At 45.3% G+C, this 16440-nt stretch overlaps 2 protein-coding genes across 2 annotated transcripts in view; both read left to right on the plus strand.

Annotated features, from left to right (window-relative positions):
* LOC110070827 (E3 ubiquitin-protein ligase TRIM7) overlaps positions 1–16440 on the plus strand; it is a 48709-nt gene that overhangs the window by 22703 nt on the left and 9566 nt on the right. The gene's annotated exons all lie outside the window — the stretch shown is intronic.
* LOC140704061 (E3 ubiquitin-protein ligase TRIM7-like) lies at positions 1562–16148 on the plus strand. Its single transcript, XM_078386111.1, has 6 exons — positions 1562–1577; positions 3313–3725; positions 4006–4101; positions 12188–12418; positions 13333–13355; positions 15801–16148. Exons 1-6 carry the CDS (start codon positions 1562–1564, stop codon positions 15814–15816), a joined length of 795 nt encoding a protein of 264 aa, XP_078242237.1. The 3' UTR covers positions 15817–16148.

Here is a 16440-nt window from a genome sequence, read left to right on the forward strand (position 1 = left end):
GGTGACCAAAAGTTAAATGTACCTGTTTATTGAACAGGCTTGGTTTGTATTAATAAAGGTAACTTAATGTATTGCAAATATTAATGTTTAAATGCATAAGTGATATGTTTGACCTAGAGTGAGTAAGTATGGGTTATGGGATTGTATTAGAATGTATAACTGTTTATGTGTTTTGATCCTGGTTGTTTTTTTGGAGAAAAGCACTTTAGCTTTCCCCCCGCAAAACAACTTATAAAGGGGGGAGGTGTCACATACAGCACTGATGGTACCTGTCTGTCATGGGTTTGGAGGGAAAGTTCCATCCTATGGGGAGTGGAAGGCGGGACATCAGGGGGGAGGAGCTGTACTGTATATATATTTGGGGGAAGTCCATCGTAGGAGAGCTGACGTGGAGAAGTGGAGTTGGAGTCTGTGGGTCAGACTGGGTACAACTGTTCGTCAGATAGTACATACCTGATAGGTTCAGGTTTCTATCTAGGTAGCCAGAACTGATAGGTTCAGGGTCTGTGCGTTACCTTAACGTGTTCCGTGAGAACCAATCTGTTGTATGTGTATGATTGGGACTATACCAAGTTCCAGTATCCCATTTACCTGATCCTTTTATTTACCCTGTTTGTTTTTTCAATAAACCTTGTTCTTTTGTTTATTAAAAACCATTCCTGGTCTGGGTGACTTGGTAGAGCGAATGGTTGGTGGCAGCATAACTATAGGGTGGGATACTCCAGTAGGTCTGGGGTTGCTACAAGGAGGACATGTCCTACTTTTCAGGATCATGTCCTCTGTTCAGCAGGCAAAACTAAAAAAAACTTTAAAATGTTTGGCTTTTGTATCCATTGGTCCTGGGAGCCCAGTAAGTGTATATGTAGATTTGTTTTGTTTTGTCTTTATATTTTAAAAAAGAGCCTCATGGCGCAGTGGTTAAAACGCTGTACTGCAGCTAAAACTGTGCTCACGACCTGGGGTTCAAATCCCAGGTAGCCGGCTCAAGGTTGACTCAGCCTTCCATCCTTCCGAGGTCGGTAAAATGAGTACCCAGCTTGCTGGGGGGACAATGTGTAGCCTGTATAATTAACTTGTAAACCGCCCAGAGAGTGCTTGTAGCGCTATGGGGCGGTATATAAGTCCAATAAATAAATAAATAAATAAATAAATAAATAAAAAATTTTAAAATAAGAAAACATAGTGGCCGGTGGATTCTGAGTTTTGTAGTCCAAAATATGTAACTTTCCCAGTCTTGACTTTTTAAGACTGAGTAGGTTGAATGGTTATGATATTGCCCCATGATCAAAGAGCTATTCTCCCCAATACCTAATTCCAAAAGTGACATGCCCCCACCCCACCTCATGCCAAGAGCCCCTCCCCAATAATCCTCCCAAGGGCTCTTTCTCCTGACCCCCTCTCCTTCCTGGTTTCCTGGGGAGCCCCTCTTACAAAAGGGCAACGTACATCACATGGCTTCGACGCTGATCACTAGAGGCGCCAGGTCAGCTGCCTCTCGTTTCCTGACATGCCAAGGGCAAAAAAAAGCAGACCCAGCCGAAGTCCTTGTGACATTACAGAGATGGACCCTTGTGACGGTACAGATCACTATTAAAATATGCCGATAAAACAGACTTTGAGACATGTGGCTTGAAAAGAGACTTAGATTGTTGGTCAATACTTCTTTAAAAAGTGATGGGGAAAGGTATATATGTGATTTGGAGAAATGTGGGGAATAGTTTTGTATTTAATAGTTGTAATATGGTTGATTGTCTTTTCATTCTTTAGAAATAAATTTGTTAAAATATGTATGTTGTTTATTGCAACAGACATGGACTATTATAGTGCAAACTGGGTGACATAGGAATGAAATTTTCTGAAGTTTTCATTTTGACAAACTGTTTTGTGAGGGTTTTAAAATGCACATTACAATACAATTGAGTTATGTGAATGACTGATCCATTCACATTTTCAAAATGTGGGAAAGTTTTTTCATAGTAGGAGAATGCAAATTCCAATTTTTGGAAGCCAATAAAAGATGAAATACTTCCTTTGAGGGCTTTCCCCTCCCCCCACAAATTCAGTCCAACCTTCTCTCAAACTGTTGGCAGGATTGGGGTGGGACTTCATTTCACATTCATTATCTTTAGTTTCATATACAGTGGTGCCCCGCATAGCGAGGTTAATCCGTTCCGGATTAACCTTCGCTATGTGAAAACTTCGTTGAGCGGGAAGTAAAAAGCCATTGGAACGCATTAAACATCGTTTAATGCGTTTCAAATCGGCCCTAAACTTACTGTTCAGTGAAGTCTTCAGGGTCCGGCAGCCATTTTCGCGCCCTCAGTAAGCGAGGGGAGGGCGCGAAAACGCTGCGCGGGGCCATTTCGGGTCATCCAGCAGCCATTTTGGAGCCGCCGAACAGCTGTTCGGCGACTCCAAAATGGCCGCCGGACGCCCCAATTGTCGCAATGCGAGTGCTGCGATTGGGGTGCATCCGTATAGCGATCCCGAAAAAGGGATCGCTATACGGATTCGTCATTATACGGTGCGCTCGTTAAGCGAGGCACCACTGTATATATAATCTACTTATAAAAAGTAGGTATTCTTGGGTTAGAATTTGGTTTGAAAAGAAGCTCTTTTCCTCTGCTTTCTACTTTTCTCTGCTTTTCTTCATCTGGTGTTGATAAAGAATTGGTGGCACAATTCTCTGCCATTATTATATATATAAGCAAAGTGACCCTTGATTTCTGACATATTTCTCAGCCTTTTAGAACATTCTTTCAGAAAGAAATCAAAGGATTCTAACAAATATTTAATTTCTTAATGTTGTGCCATCAAGTTGATTCCTAGTTATTGTGACTTTTCCCAAGATACCTTGCCTCCAAATCGCACAGGCTGGTTTTTCTCCCATGAAGCACAATGGGAATCCAACTCCTGACCCACCCCAACTGTCATCCTTATTGATTTTGCGGCACTGACTTAATTTATTTTATTGTCAGCTAGCCAGAGAAGAGCCTGTCACCAAGACAGGTAGTATACAAGTATTCAAAATGAATAAGTATCTCATTATATTTTACCTCTCTCTTTGGAAGCATATATATCTCATGAACTTTATCCCTCCCTAAAGTCATATCCCTCTTTAAAAAAAAAAAACTTTTTTTTTTAAAAAAGTTCTGTTGTGTAGAGTCTGTTTCTTCAATCCATTCCTTTTCCTTCTGCTGATGAGTTTATACGACATGATTTCCTGGAAGGGAAACACCCAGTTATTAGTCACAGCAAACCCAGAAAAACGAAAGTACTGTAAACTTCTCCTCTTCCTGTGACCTGCCATAGCCGCTGCCTCTGGGAGTTCCCTCAGGGGTCTCTGCGAGGAAGCTACTTGCTCCATCTGCTTGGAGTATTTCAAGGATCCTGTCACCATTGAATGTGGCCACAATTTCTGCAAGGATTGCCTGACTTTGTGCTGGGAGGGGTCAGGGGGTGAAGAGGCATCCTGCCCCCAATGCAGAGCAAAAGTCCGAAGGAACCTGATCCCCAATCGGCAGCTGAGAAGCTTAGCGGAGAAAGTAATTCACTTGGAAGAGGAGAAGGCAAAAGAAACAAAAGGTGTCTGTGAGGAGCACCAGGAGCCCCTGAAACTCTTCTGCCAGGATAACAAAACCCTCATCTGCCTTGTTTGTGACAGATCCAAAGAGCACCGAGACCACCAGGTGGTTCCTGTGGAGGAGGCTGCCCAGGAGTACCAGGTAGGAATTCCTGTGGATTTTCCGAAGATCTTGGGGGTCGGGGTGGGGATGTTCTGGAGGAGGCAAGATATAGCAGTTCATGTGTTGGCTGCCATGTGGGATAAAGACAGCTGGAAGATACTCTTCCTCATGTTGTTGTTGCTGCTCTGTTTGATAAAGAAGGCAATAGAGAACCACTCGTCTCCTCTCTACGCAGGGAGCAGAGCAAGCTTGTTGAGCGTCTCACCCCCCCCCCCCAAACGGGCTTCGAACCAGACATGAACTTCCATTTTCTCTTCAGGAACTGATCACCAATCGCTTGGAGCTTCTGAAGAAAGAGAGGGCAGGAATTGTGACATATAAAGAGGAAACAGTAAATGAAAGCAAACACCTGCTTTTGAGTATAAACGTAACGGCAAAGGAATGTTATCCGGTTCTCTAATTGAGGAAAGCTCCCAAAAAGAGAGAGAGACTGAGACACGAATGCTTTCTATAGAAGTTTGTTTATTGAAAAGGGGATCGCTGCTGCAGGAGCGGGAAGAAAGCCATTCACCTAATTGAGGTGATTAGGGTTTCTTCGAAAAACAAAGGAATTGGTACAATCTCTTATAGCCTGTCCCTTCAGGGCGATTGGGGTGGGCTCACAATCTCCTTAAAAGGTCATTAAGTTAGTTAGCAATAATTCATTGGATTAGTGAAAACACATTTTAAACATGCGCAGAACAATTCACTTTCCCTAAATCGTCTTTTTGTCTTTTGTTAGCCTCTGCATTCCATTCTTATCTATTAGTATGTTGCTTTTTCAGAAAGCGTAAGTCCTTGAGCTGCGAAGAAAGAAAGAAAGGGAGGGGGGGTCGAGCCTGCTTTTACGAGGCTGGCTAATCTCTTCTTGAATACACGAACCAAACAGCCTGTTTCAAGTAAGAACAATCTTTTATGAGGCTTCTGCCTAATTGAATAAGTCAAACATTTACTCCTATCAGGAAGAAACATTCTTGAACCCACCTGTGTAGAAAAAGTGACCTAAAAGGGAAAAGAAATCAAGGCCACCAGGCGTCCCGAACAGCTATAATTTGGAATGGCCTGAAGTGTCATTGGGACAGCGAACCAAAGACCTTCATCCAGAGGGTCCTTTCACTTCACGAAAGGGGGACCTTCTACAGCTCTGGGGGTTGTCTAGGCTTAGCTCTGGACCTTGCATAGCTGCCTAACCCCAACTCCCCATTTTTATTTTTATTGGAAAACGGCCCTTGAGCCTTCCTGAGAGAAGGGATTTGGCAGGCTGGGGATGTGGGCAGAGAGGTGTGTTGGGGGGCCGAGCACGGAAGGCCCCTCAGTGCAGGGACAGCCTGGCCATCAGGCAGAGTAAGACCAGCGTCTCAGGCGGTGAAGTGTTGAGGGTGGCAGAGAGCCACCATCGACCATCTGCTGCCAGTGCCAGCCACCGCCTCGGCGGCCACCAGCCTCTTCCTCCCTGGCTGCCTCCTGTCCCCTCTTTGGCAATCTGGGTGTGTAAGGCTTTTGGCCTGAGGGTTCTTGAGGAGAAGGCCTGAGTTCTTGGCCTCAGGAGGGGCCCCTTGTGAGAAGGCCAGAGGCCCCTTTGACCGGCACATAGGAAGAGGTTCCCAGATGGCAGACTGTGTCGTCCCCCCCCCAATGTCCACAAACTGCAAAGTGTTTCCATTCTTGCTGCTTGAAGAAAGGGTGTACAGAGACATCTGGATACACTGGCGTTTAGACGTCTGTGATTAAAGGTGATGGCCTGTAGAACTATCATGTGATCTTGTTTGTTTTGTGTATTTTCTTTTACTTTAATGGTTGACTTTGTTTTTTACAGTCTTTTATTATGGTTTATAGTTGTGAGCGACCAAGAGCGCCCCCTCTAGGAAAGTGAAAATGGGACTGCTAATGTGTTAGTAAAAGAGACGTGGTGGTGCTGCGGGTAAAACCTCTGAAGCTTCTGTGCTGCAATGTCAGAAGACTAGCAGCCGTAAGATCAAATCCACGCAACTGAGTGAGCCCCCGTAATTTGTCCCAGCTCCTGCCAACCTAGCGGTTCGAAAGCATGCAAAATACAAAAATGCAAGTACTGTACTTGGTGAGAAGGTAAACCATTCCGTGTCTAGTCACACTGGCCACGTGACCATGGAGGATTGTCTGCGGACAAATGCTAGCTGTATGGGTTGGAAACGGAGATGAGCACCGCCACCTGCAGTCAGATATGACTGGACAAATTGTCAAGGGGAATGTTTACCTTTACCTAATATGTCAGTAGTAACAACAAGAACAAGGCCTTTCCTGCCACCAACCTTTAACTAACAGTGTGAAAGAAAGGTTATTTATTCCTAGACTTCGACATTTATTCGGTAGAATTCTTCATTCTCTCTGTTAACCTCTCCCTCCTGCTTAGACCCCCCCTCTTTCTGACAAGGACACGCCCCCTCCTTATCTAGTTTCCTTCCCAGCCAATCAGAACCATTCTTCACCAATATTCCATGCTCCATTCTCCCTCCCTCCTTCCCAGGACATACAGGACGTATCAGACCAAGGCATTTAAATTAGTGCATTTACCATGACTGTCTGTTGGAATATACCCAGACTTCACTTCTCCTCCCCTTGCTCAAACCACCCCTGTGACAAGTCTTTGGACAATATAAATACCGGTTGTTGTGGGGTTTTTTTGGGATCTTTGGCCGTGTTCTGAAGGTTGTTCTTCCTAACGTTTTGCCCGTCTCTGTGGCCAGCATCTTCAGAGGACAGGAGTAGCACTCTGTGCTCTGGTGCAGTTTGTTTGGGAGTTGAGTATTTACGGCTGTGAAATCAGCTTTTGGATAAATACCGTCCAGTGTAATGAATTCCACATTCATAGATACTGTGAAAATGTCGCTGTGGCAACCCCAGACCTACTGGAGTATACCACCCTGTAATTATGCTGCCACCAACCATTCCCTATAAGGAGTCACACAGACCAGGAATGGATTTTAATAAATAAAAGAACAAGGTTTATTGAAACAACAAACAGGGTAAATAAAAGAATCAGTTAAATAGGATAATGTAACGTGGCATAACCCCAATCACACACATACAACAGCTTGGTTCCCACTGAACCCTTTAAGGTAACGCACAGACCCTGAACCTATCAGTTCTGGCTACCTAGAAAGAAACCTGAACCTATCAGGTATGTACTAACTGACAAACAGTTGTACCCAGTCTGACACACAGACTCCAACTCCTACTTTTCCACACAAGCTCCAAATATATATACAGTACAGCTCCTCCCCCCTGATGTCCCGCCTTCCACTCCCATAGGATGGAACTTTCCCTCCAAACCCATGACAGACAGGTACCATCAGTGCTGTATGTGACACCTCCCCTCTTTATAAGTTGTTTTGCAGGGGAAAAGCTAAAGTGCTTTTCTCCAAAAAAACAACCAGGATCAAAACACAAAACAGTTATACAATATAACACAATCCCATACTTACTCACTCTAGGTCAAACATATCAATTATGCATTTAAACATTAATAATTGCAATACATTAAGTTACCTTTATTAATACAAACCAAGCCTGTTCAATAAACAGGTACATTTAACTTTTGGTCACCAAAATATACATAGTCCATGGTTTCTTCGCCGTCTTCACTCGTCGGGTCTTCTTGACAAGGCGTCAGCAACACAGTTCATTGACCCTCTGACCACCTTCACTTCAAAGTCAAAGTCTTGCAGGTTTAAAGCCCACCTCATAGGTTTACTATTATGGGTTTTCATTGTCTTTAACCACTGCAGTGGTGAGTGGTCAGTGCACAGAACAAAATGTCTTCCCCAGATGTAAGGTTTGGCCTTCTGAATCGCGTATACTATGGCCAGGCACTCCTTTTCCACGGTTGCCAAATGTCTCTCACCTTTCTGGAGTTTCCTACTCAGGTAGGACACTGGATGCTGGTCACCATTTTCATCCTCCTGGCAAAGAACTGCTCCTACCCCGCTGTTAGACGCATCGGTGTAAATGATGAACTCCCGGTCGAAGTTGGGAGCACGCAGCACTGGATAATGGACGAGCGCCTCCTTCAACCTCTGGAACGCCTCCTCACAGTCGCTGGTCCACGGGATGCGGTCATCAGTCTTCTTCCGCGTCAGATCGGTCAGCGGAGTCGCCATCTCGCTAAACCTCGGGATGAACTTTCTGTAGTAGCCCACCAACCCAAGAAATGATTTGACTTTTTTCTTGGTGTTGGGTCTGGGCCAATCACGAACTGCTTCTATCTTGGCCTCTAGGGGTTTGATCACTCCTCTCACTATCCCCGGCTTAATTGAAAAACCCTTATGATATTTCGTGAGCAGCACTTTTAGTTCTTGCTGCTGGGCTTGGGTGAGTGCAGGACTGATCTTCACCTCATCTGGGTTGTATTTCACTTCCCCTCTACCCTCCCAGAAGGGTAATTCAGCTTCCTCACTCTCAGCTGCTTTTATCGCAAATAAAACCCTCTGTTCCCCTCTGTAGTAGGGTTTCAGGGCATTCACATGTACCACCCTTCGTGTTTGGTGTTCCTCCTGTTCTATAAGGTAGTTCAGATCTGACATCTTGGAAATGACCCTGTATGGTCCTGCCCATTTGAGCTGCAGTTTGTTCTCTTTGCAGGGCCTAAGCCAAAGCACTTCCTCCCCTGGGTTAAAGTGCCTCTCCCTGGCTTTCTGGTCATACCAGGTTTTCTGTCTGACCTTCTGAGCTTGCAGGTTTTCTGCTGCTAGCTCTAGGTTTCTCTTCAGGTCATTCATTAAAGTGTCTATATACGTCACAACATCTTGTGGGTCATCCTGGGTGATCTGCTCCCAATTTTGTTTGATTAAATCAAGTGGACCTCTTACTTTTCTCCCAAACAAAAGTTCAAACGGACTGAACCCGGTACTGGCTTGTGGCACTGATCGATAAGCGAACAAAAGGGATTGCAGCTTCTGGTCCCAATTGTTTGGATTCTCTGCCAGGTAAGCCCTAATCATGCGCCTCAGAGTCCCATTGAACTTCTCCGTTAACCCATTACTTTCGGGGTGATAGGCAGTGGTTTCCTTGTATTTAATTCCACAGATTTCCCATAACCGTTTCATGAGCTTTGATGTAAACGATGTGCCCAAATCTGTGATTATTTCTGAGGCAAATCCCATCCTGGACATATACCCCACCAAGGCATCTGCCACTGTGTTAGTTTCGATGTTAGTCAAGGGAATGGCTTCGGGGTACCTCGTGGCATGGTCCACAATGGTGAGAATGAACCGGTTCCCCCTCTTTGTGGCCTTGGGCAAAGGTCCCACAATATCCCCTCCTATACATTTGAATGGGGTGTCAATCACAGGCAAAGGGCACAACTTCGCTTTGGTCCTGTCACGGTTATTCCCCTGCCTCTGACACACATCACATTGTTTACAGAACTCCTTGATCTGCTTCCCTATTTCAGGCCAGTAAAAATTTTGTGTGATTCTCTGCTGTGTTTTGTTCACCCCTAAGTGCGCAGCAAACATGTCAGAGTGCCCCCTTTGTAAGATCATGGGGCGATACTTTTCAGGTACCACTAGCTGACTTCTGATCCCATCTCCCCCTTTTGAGATATTCCTCAGGGTCTCTCTATATAAAATTCCCTTTTCCTCGCGAAATCTCACTGGGGTTTCAGGTGTTAGCTGGGTGTCTGTCACCTTTTCAAAACACTTTCGGAGAGTGGCGTCTGCCTTTTGCTCTTGGCCAAATTTGCTGTCCGTGGCTAAGGTTTCTGCCACGGCTTCGGGACTACCCTCACCTGCTTCAACCTCAGGCTCTTCAGTACCCCCCTGAACTGTCCCCGTGGTAGCTTGTGAGCGTGTAATCACTAGCACCCGTTTCACATGTTCAGCCAGGTCATTTCCCACGAGCACGGCTGCTGGCAGAGTCGATGAAATCGCTAGCCGCCAAACTCCCCTCCAGCCTTGAAAGCTCACAGGTACCTCAGCTACTGGCAGTGAGATCACCTGCCCCTCAATCCCTGCCACCTTCAGGCTCTCATTTGGGATTATATACTTCCTAGGAATAATGTCTGGATGGCACAGGGTCACCTGGGAACAAGTATCCCTTAGCCCCCTATACTGATGGTCAAGTATTCCTACGTCCACCCCTGCTGTCTCAAACAATTGCGAATCTGTCCTCACTAGTAAGCAGCGCTTGACCTCCACAAGAGGACCATTTTCCCCAGCCTGATCAGCAGATGTAACTGGTCCAGATTGAGTCGCCATGGTAACAGGCTCCCTCAGTGGCAAGGAGCTTTGCTCTGTCTGGACACAGAACACAGCTTTTGGCTTGGTTCCACTCAAATCATGAGGCAAATTTCCCTTTAGCTGCTTTAATTTCTCACACTCTGAGATTAGATGGCCCTTTCCTTGACAGAAATAACATTTTCTGCTGTACTTGGAGTCTTTCTCATCTGGTTTTGGTTTTCCCTCCAAAATCTGAGGTCTTGGTGGTTTCATGTCTGAGGGCTTCCCTTCAACATGGGCCCCTCCCCCTTGCTGGTTTTTCCCTGGTCCCTGAGAGTACCTGCTGTAGGTTTCTTTGGGCTTACCCACAGTTTTCCCCTCAGCACCTAAGGGCTTCCTTATTTGGTAAATGAAATCTGCGATCTCTGCCGCTTCTGCCACCGATTTAGGTTTCCTCTCCCTCACGTGGAACTTTAGTTCCCCATGCAGGACTGAATAAAATTGTTCCAGCGCTATCAGGTCTTTGAGCTGCTGGAAGGTCTCTGTCCCCTCCTGAGACAGCCATTTCTCTAGCAACCTCACCAGTTGGGCCCCCACTTGGGTAAAAGTCTGCTCTGGTTTTTTCGTGAGTGACCTGAATCTTTGCCTCAGCTGTTCAGCATTTATCCCATGTCGGGCAAACACCAGTTTTTTAAACTCAGCGAAGTCCTTCAGCAGTTCCACTGGCATCTCTGCATAGACTTCTGCCAGGCTGCCACTGATTAAAGATCGCATAATGGTCATCTTCTCAGTTTCCCTTACTGAGAAGTCCACAAACGCTCTTTCCACGAGGGAAAAGAACACCTCAGGGCAATCTCCCTTGTGGTACACAGGGAATTTCTTCAGGTCAGTTTTAGACAGGCTGCCTTCCCCATTCCCTGGGTTCCCCTCATTATTATTGTTATTCCTATTTCCACTCATCATCTCCAGCTTCTTCAGCTCAAACGCCATTTTTTCTAACTCAAATTGTCTCTGTTTCTCTTCCTGTTCCATTTCAAATCGTCTTTGTTTCTCCCTTTCCCTTTCCTGTTTCTCTTCCTTTTCCATTTCAAACGCCATTCTTTCTCTCTCTAATCTTTCCTCCATTTCCCTCACCCTCAGTTCATGCTGTTGGGCTAGGAGCATTTTTCTGAGTTCTGAGGTCAGTTCTCCCGTGCTCTCATCCTGCACTGAGCCAAATTCCTCCTCAGAACCTTGGTCTCCCTGTGGTTCTCTCACTTCCCCCATTTCTGCCATTTGGCTTCGAGTCAAGGGCATAATCCCCCCAGAATAGGCTGCCTTCAAAAGTCACGCCTCAGAATAAAACGACGACTTTTTTCCTTTTGCCTCAGAAACAGCCTTCTATAGACTGCTGCTGTTCCTTCAGCACCAACTTGCAACTGTTGCCAGGCAGAATCCACCCCCTCTGCTAGGCCTCTCAGCAGACAGGCTAGATCACTGTCACTTCACGCAGCTTTGCCTCAGCCCTTTCCCACCAAAACAGGTTGCCTCAGAGCTCCCTAATCTAGTCCCCCCAATCCGAGTTTGCACGTTCTTCCACTAGCCTACCTCCCCGTGAGGTAAGCCTAGAAGATTACCTACGCGCCCTCAGATTTTCCCTGACTAGACCCCCCTTGCTCTGGGCCCACTTGCCAAGGCTTTGCTGGACCACTGGACAACTGGACCAGTCGTATCCCACACGCTGGACACCAATCAATGTGGCAACCCCAGACCTACTGGAGTATACCACCCTGTAATTATGCTGCCACCAACCATTCCCTATAAGGAGTCACACAGACCAGGAATGGATTTTAATAAATAAAAGAACAAGGTTTATTGAAACAACAAACAGGGTAAATAAAAGAATCAGTTAAATAGGATAATGTAACGTGGCATAACCCCAATCACACACATACAACAGCTTGGTTCCCACTGAACCCTTTAAGGTAACGCACAGACCCTGAACCTATCAGTTCTGGCTACCTAGAAAGAAACCTGAACCTATCAGGTATGTACTAACTGACAAACAGTTGTACCCAGTCTGACACACAGACTCCAACTCCTACTTCTCCACACAAGCTCCAAATATATATACAGTACAGCTCCTCCCCCCTGATGTCCTGCCTTCCACTCCCATAGGATGGAACTTTCCCTCCAAACCCATGACAGACAGGTACCATCAGTGCTGTATGTGACAGTCGCCTTCTGCCATACACTTCCTTTTCTGCCCTTTCTGCCTCCTTGCTGCAGAAACAAACAAAAGCCGAGATGGAAAAGATGAAAGCAGAATTTAAGAAACTCCGGCAGTTTTTGGAAGAACAGGAGAAGCTTTTAATGGTCCAGATGGAAGAGGTGGAGAAAGAAATAGCAAGGAAAAGGGACGAGCACCTGGCCAGGCTCTCCGAGGAGCTCTCCTCCCTTGGAGGTCTCATCCAGGAGATGGAGCAAAAGCACCAGCGACCCCCGGGGGAACTCCTGCAGGTAGGACTAGCAGAAATAGAGCAGACTGCTCTTGAGGGGGAAACTGGATCCAAAACTCTCGTGCAGTTCTACCTACACACAGATTGAAAAGTTTGGGAACTCCAGGCTAGGAGGTGCAGAAATATCAAGGTGAGATAAAAGAATAAGGAGTTTTCCCTCAGTGTAGACAAGCCTTTCACTCTGTGTAATATGGATGCAACTTTCATTTCTCAAAATGCTTCATGACCAAATAAGGTCCTGCTCCTGCCCCTTTCATGAGCTTTCTAGAAGCATCTGGTTGGCCACTTCCAGGAAAGGAACGCTGGTCCAGGTGGTCTTGCCAAGCAAGGCTTTTCTCATCATTGGCTTCTGGGCTGAAAACCTTGCCATCAATGGCACCTCCCTCAGGTTAGAAAGTTACGGTATAATAATAATTATTATTTATTAGACTTATATGCCACCCATCTAGACAATGTCTACTCTGGGCGGCTCACAACAAATAGAATAAAAACAATGGTAATATGGCAACAATTTTATAACAATTTCACAACAATAAATAGTCTTTCAAGATGGAATTTAAAAAGATAAATTAAGCGTGTACCGGTACCTTCTGAGGTAATGTTTATGCCATGAAAGAGCGTAATTCTGCATAGAAAATAGACTGAGATGGTGGCGAAAGAAGAAACGCTCTCTCCCTCCCAACATGGCCCTTAAATTCTAAAATTCTCCTCTGTTGATACACCCTTTGACTCCTTTTCCCTGTGAGAGACCAGGACCCAGTTAAAGGCTTCCTTCGACTTCACTGTGGGAGTCTGTCTTCTCCTCAGTGCCTGATTGGAGTGGACTCCTTGTGGCAGAAGGAAGGCCAGTGGGCCTCGTTGCATTGTGATGATGGCACTAAACTCCCTCTTTCTGTTTCTCTTTTTCTCCCCAAGGACGTTGGAAGCATCCTGCAGAGGTAAGCGTATCTTCTTGTTTCTGTTAGTGCTTCACAATGCTGGGAAGGGTCTGTACAGAAGATCATGTAATCCTCCAGTCTCCTGGTACAACAATCTTTGCCTTTCCAGATTTCTATTCACAGCTTTGCAGTTCTGAGATGATGAAGATGATGTTGAAAAAATTGTCATGTTTTTGAACTTAGAGCACCCCTGTTTTCCTACCCTGGACATTAGCAAACCAGTTTATTAATAGCAATATTAGTTAATTAATAGTTTTATATTACTAATACTAATCAATAAAGTGTGGCGCAGTACAGTATTATGTTCTTCATAGCAAACCAGGATGGTAAAAGATAACGCTAATTACAAAGGCTGCCGTCATGTGTAGAATGCGAGTATAGTATCTTTAGGAGCAGGAGATGCAGGTGTGCTATCTCCACAGCAAGATTTCCTGTTGTTTGTTATAAGTATGTTGTTGTTGTTTAGTCATTTAGTCGTGTCCGACTCTTTGTGACCCTATGGATCAGAGCACGCCAGGCCCTCCTGTCTTCCACTGCCTCCCGGAGTTGGGTCAAATTCATTCTGGTAGCTTCGATTACACTGTCCAACCATCTTGTCCTCTGTCGTCCCCTTCTCCTCTTGCCTTCACACTTTCCCAACATCAGGGTCTTTTCCAGGGAGTCTTCTCTTCTCATGAGATGGCCAAAATATTGGAGCATCAGCTTCAGGATCTGTCCTTCCAGTGAGCACTTGGAGTTGATTTTCTTCAGAATGGATAGGTTTGTTCTCCTTGCAGTCCAGGGGACTCTCAAGATTCTCCTCCAGCACCACAATTCAAAGGCATCAATTCTTCAGCAGTCAGCTTTCTTTATGTTCCAGCTCTCACTTCCATACATCATTATAGGAAAAACCATAGCTTTGACTATTCGGACTTTTGTTGGCAAGGTGATGTCTCTGCTTTTTAAGATGCTGTCGAGGTTTGTCATCGCTTTCCTCCCAAGAAGCAGGCGTCTTTTAATTTCGTGGCTGCTGTACCCATCTGCAGTGATCATGGAGCCCAAGAATGTACAATCTGTCACTGCCTCCATATCTTCCCCTTCTATTTGCCAGTAGGTGATGGGACCAATGGCCATGATCTTACTTTTTTGATGTTGAGCTTCAGACCGTTTTTTGCACTCTCCCCTTCCACCCTCATTACGAGGTTCTTTAATTCCTCTTCACTTTCTGCCATCAGAGTGGTATCATCTGCATATCTGAGGTTGTTGATATTTCTTCCAGCAATCTTAATTCAGGCTTTGGATTCCTCCAGTCTGGCCTTCCGCATGATGTATTCTGCATATAAATTAAATAAGCCGGGGGACAATATACAGCCTTGTCGTACTCCTTTCCCAATTTTGAACCAATCAGTTGTTCCATATCAGGTTCTAACTGTTGCTTCCTGTCCCATATATAGGTTTCTCAGGAGATGGATAAGGTGGTCAGGCACTCCCATTTCTTTAAGAACTTGCCATAGTTTGCTGTGGTCCACACAGTCAAAGGCTTTTGCATAGTCAATGAAGCAGAAGTAGATATTTTTCTGGAACCCTCTGGCTTTCTCCATAATCCAGCGCAGGTTAGCAATTTGGTCTCTAGTTCCTCTGCCTCTTCAGAATCCAGCTTGTACTTCTGGGAGTTCTCGTTCCACATACTGCTGAAGCCTACCTTGGAGGATTTTGAGCATAACCTTGCTAGCATGTGAAATGAGTGCAATTGTACGGTATTTGGAGCATTCTTTGGCACTGCCCTTCTTAGGGATTGGGATGTAAACTGATCTTTTCCAGTCCTCTGGCCACTGTTGAGTTTTCCAAACTTGCTGGCATATTGAATGTAGAACCTTAACAGTGTCATCTTTTAAGATTTTAAATAGCTCAGCTGAAATGCCATCACCTCCACTGGCCTTGTTGTTAGCCATGTTTTCTAAGGCCCACTTGACTTCCACTGTTCTTCACTTCCACTGTGTATTCATAAGGGATTTGGTTTAGATTATACCTGACTAGCTCAGTGGTTTTTCCTCTTCTCTTCAGTTTAAGCTTGAATTTTGCTATGAGAAACTGATGATCAGAGCCACAATCAGCTTCAGGTCTTGTTTTTGCTGACTGTATAGAGCTTCTCCATCCTTGGCTGCAGAGAATATAAACTTGGATTATTGTGATGTTGAAAGGTCTGCCTTGAATTTGTATTGAAATCATTCAATCATTCTTGAGATTATACCCCATTACAGCTTTTCCCACTCTTTTGTTGACTATGAGGGCTACTCCATTTCTTCTACGGGATTCTTGCCCACAATAGTAGAATGATAATCATCTGAATTGAATTTGCCCATTCCTGTCCATTTTAGTTCACTGACGCCCAGGATGTCAATGTTGATTCTTGCCATCTCCTGCAGTATTTTTCTTTGCACCATTGGACTTTCCTTTCACTTCCAGGCACGTCCACAGCTGAGCATCCTTTCGGCTTTGGCCCAACCACTTCATTAGCTCTGGAGCTACTTGAACTTTTCCTCCACTCTTCCTCAGTAGCATGTTGGACGCCTTCCGACCTGAGGGGCTGATCTTCCAGCGTCATAGCCTTTAGCCGTTTGTTTCTGTCCATGGAATTTTCTTGCCAAAGATACTCGAGTGCCATTGCCAGTTCCTGCTCCAGGGGTGTCCCTGCACGGCATAGCCCATAGCTTCTCTGAATTAGTCAAGCCCCTTCGCTACAACAAGGCAGCAAACCATGAAGAGGACAAGTACGTTAAGTGCTCCCAAATACGGGAGGCAGAGGTGGCATGTTCACTGTGTTTTTTTCCATCAGGAGTGACGAAAAAGTTACGTTTCAGAATCCAGTCGTCTTTCTTCCGGAAGTGAAGTGGAAGATTTGGGATTTTTGTGATATAAATCCTTTTCTAGCAGCCGTCATGAACCAGTTCAAAGGTAATGAAAAACGACTGCATAGCTTTTGTTCTAGAGTTAACACGACAGGTTTCTCTGACCCTTCCTATCCTCCTCTCTTATTGCTGCCTCCCAGAATTCTGCCCGTTGGATTCTGTGCAGATTCTGGGAGAGGAAGCCCAGAAATATGCAA

The sequence above is a fragment of the Pogona vitticeps genome, chromosome 2 (genome assembly GCF_051106095.1).
Source record: "Pogona vitticeps strain Pit_001003342236 chromosome 2, PviZW2.1, whole genome shotgun sequence".
Taxonomy (NCBI): Eukaryota; Metazoa; Chordata; class Lepidosauria; order Squamata; family Agamidae; genus Pogona; species Pogona vitticeps.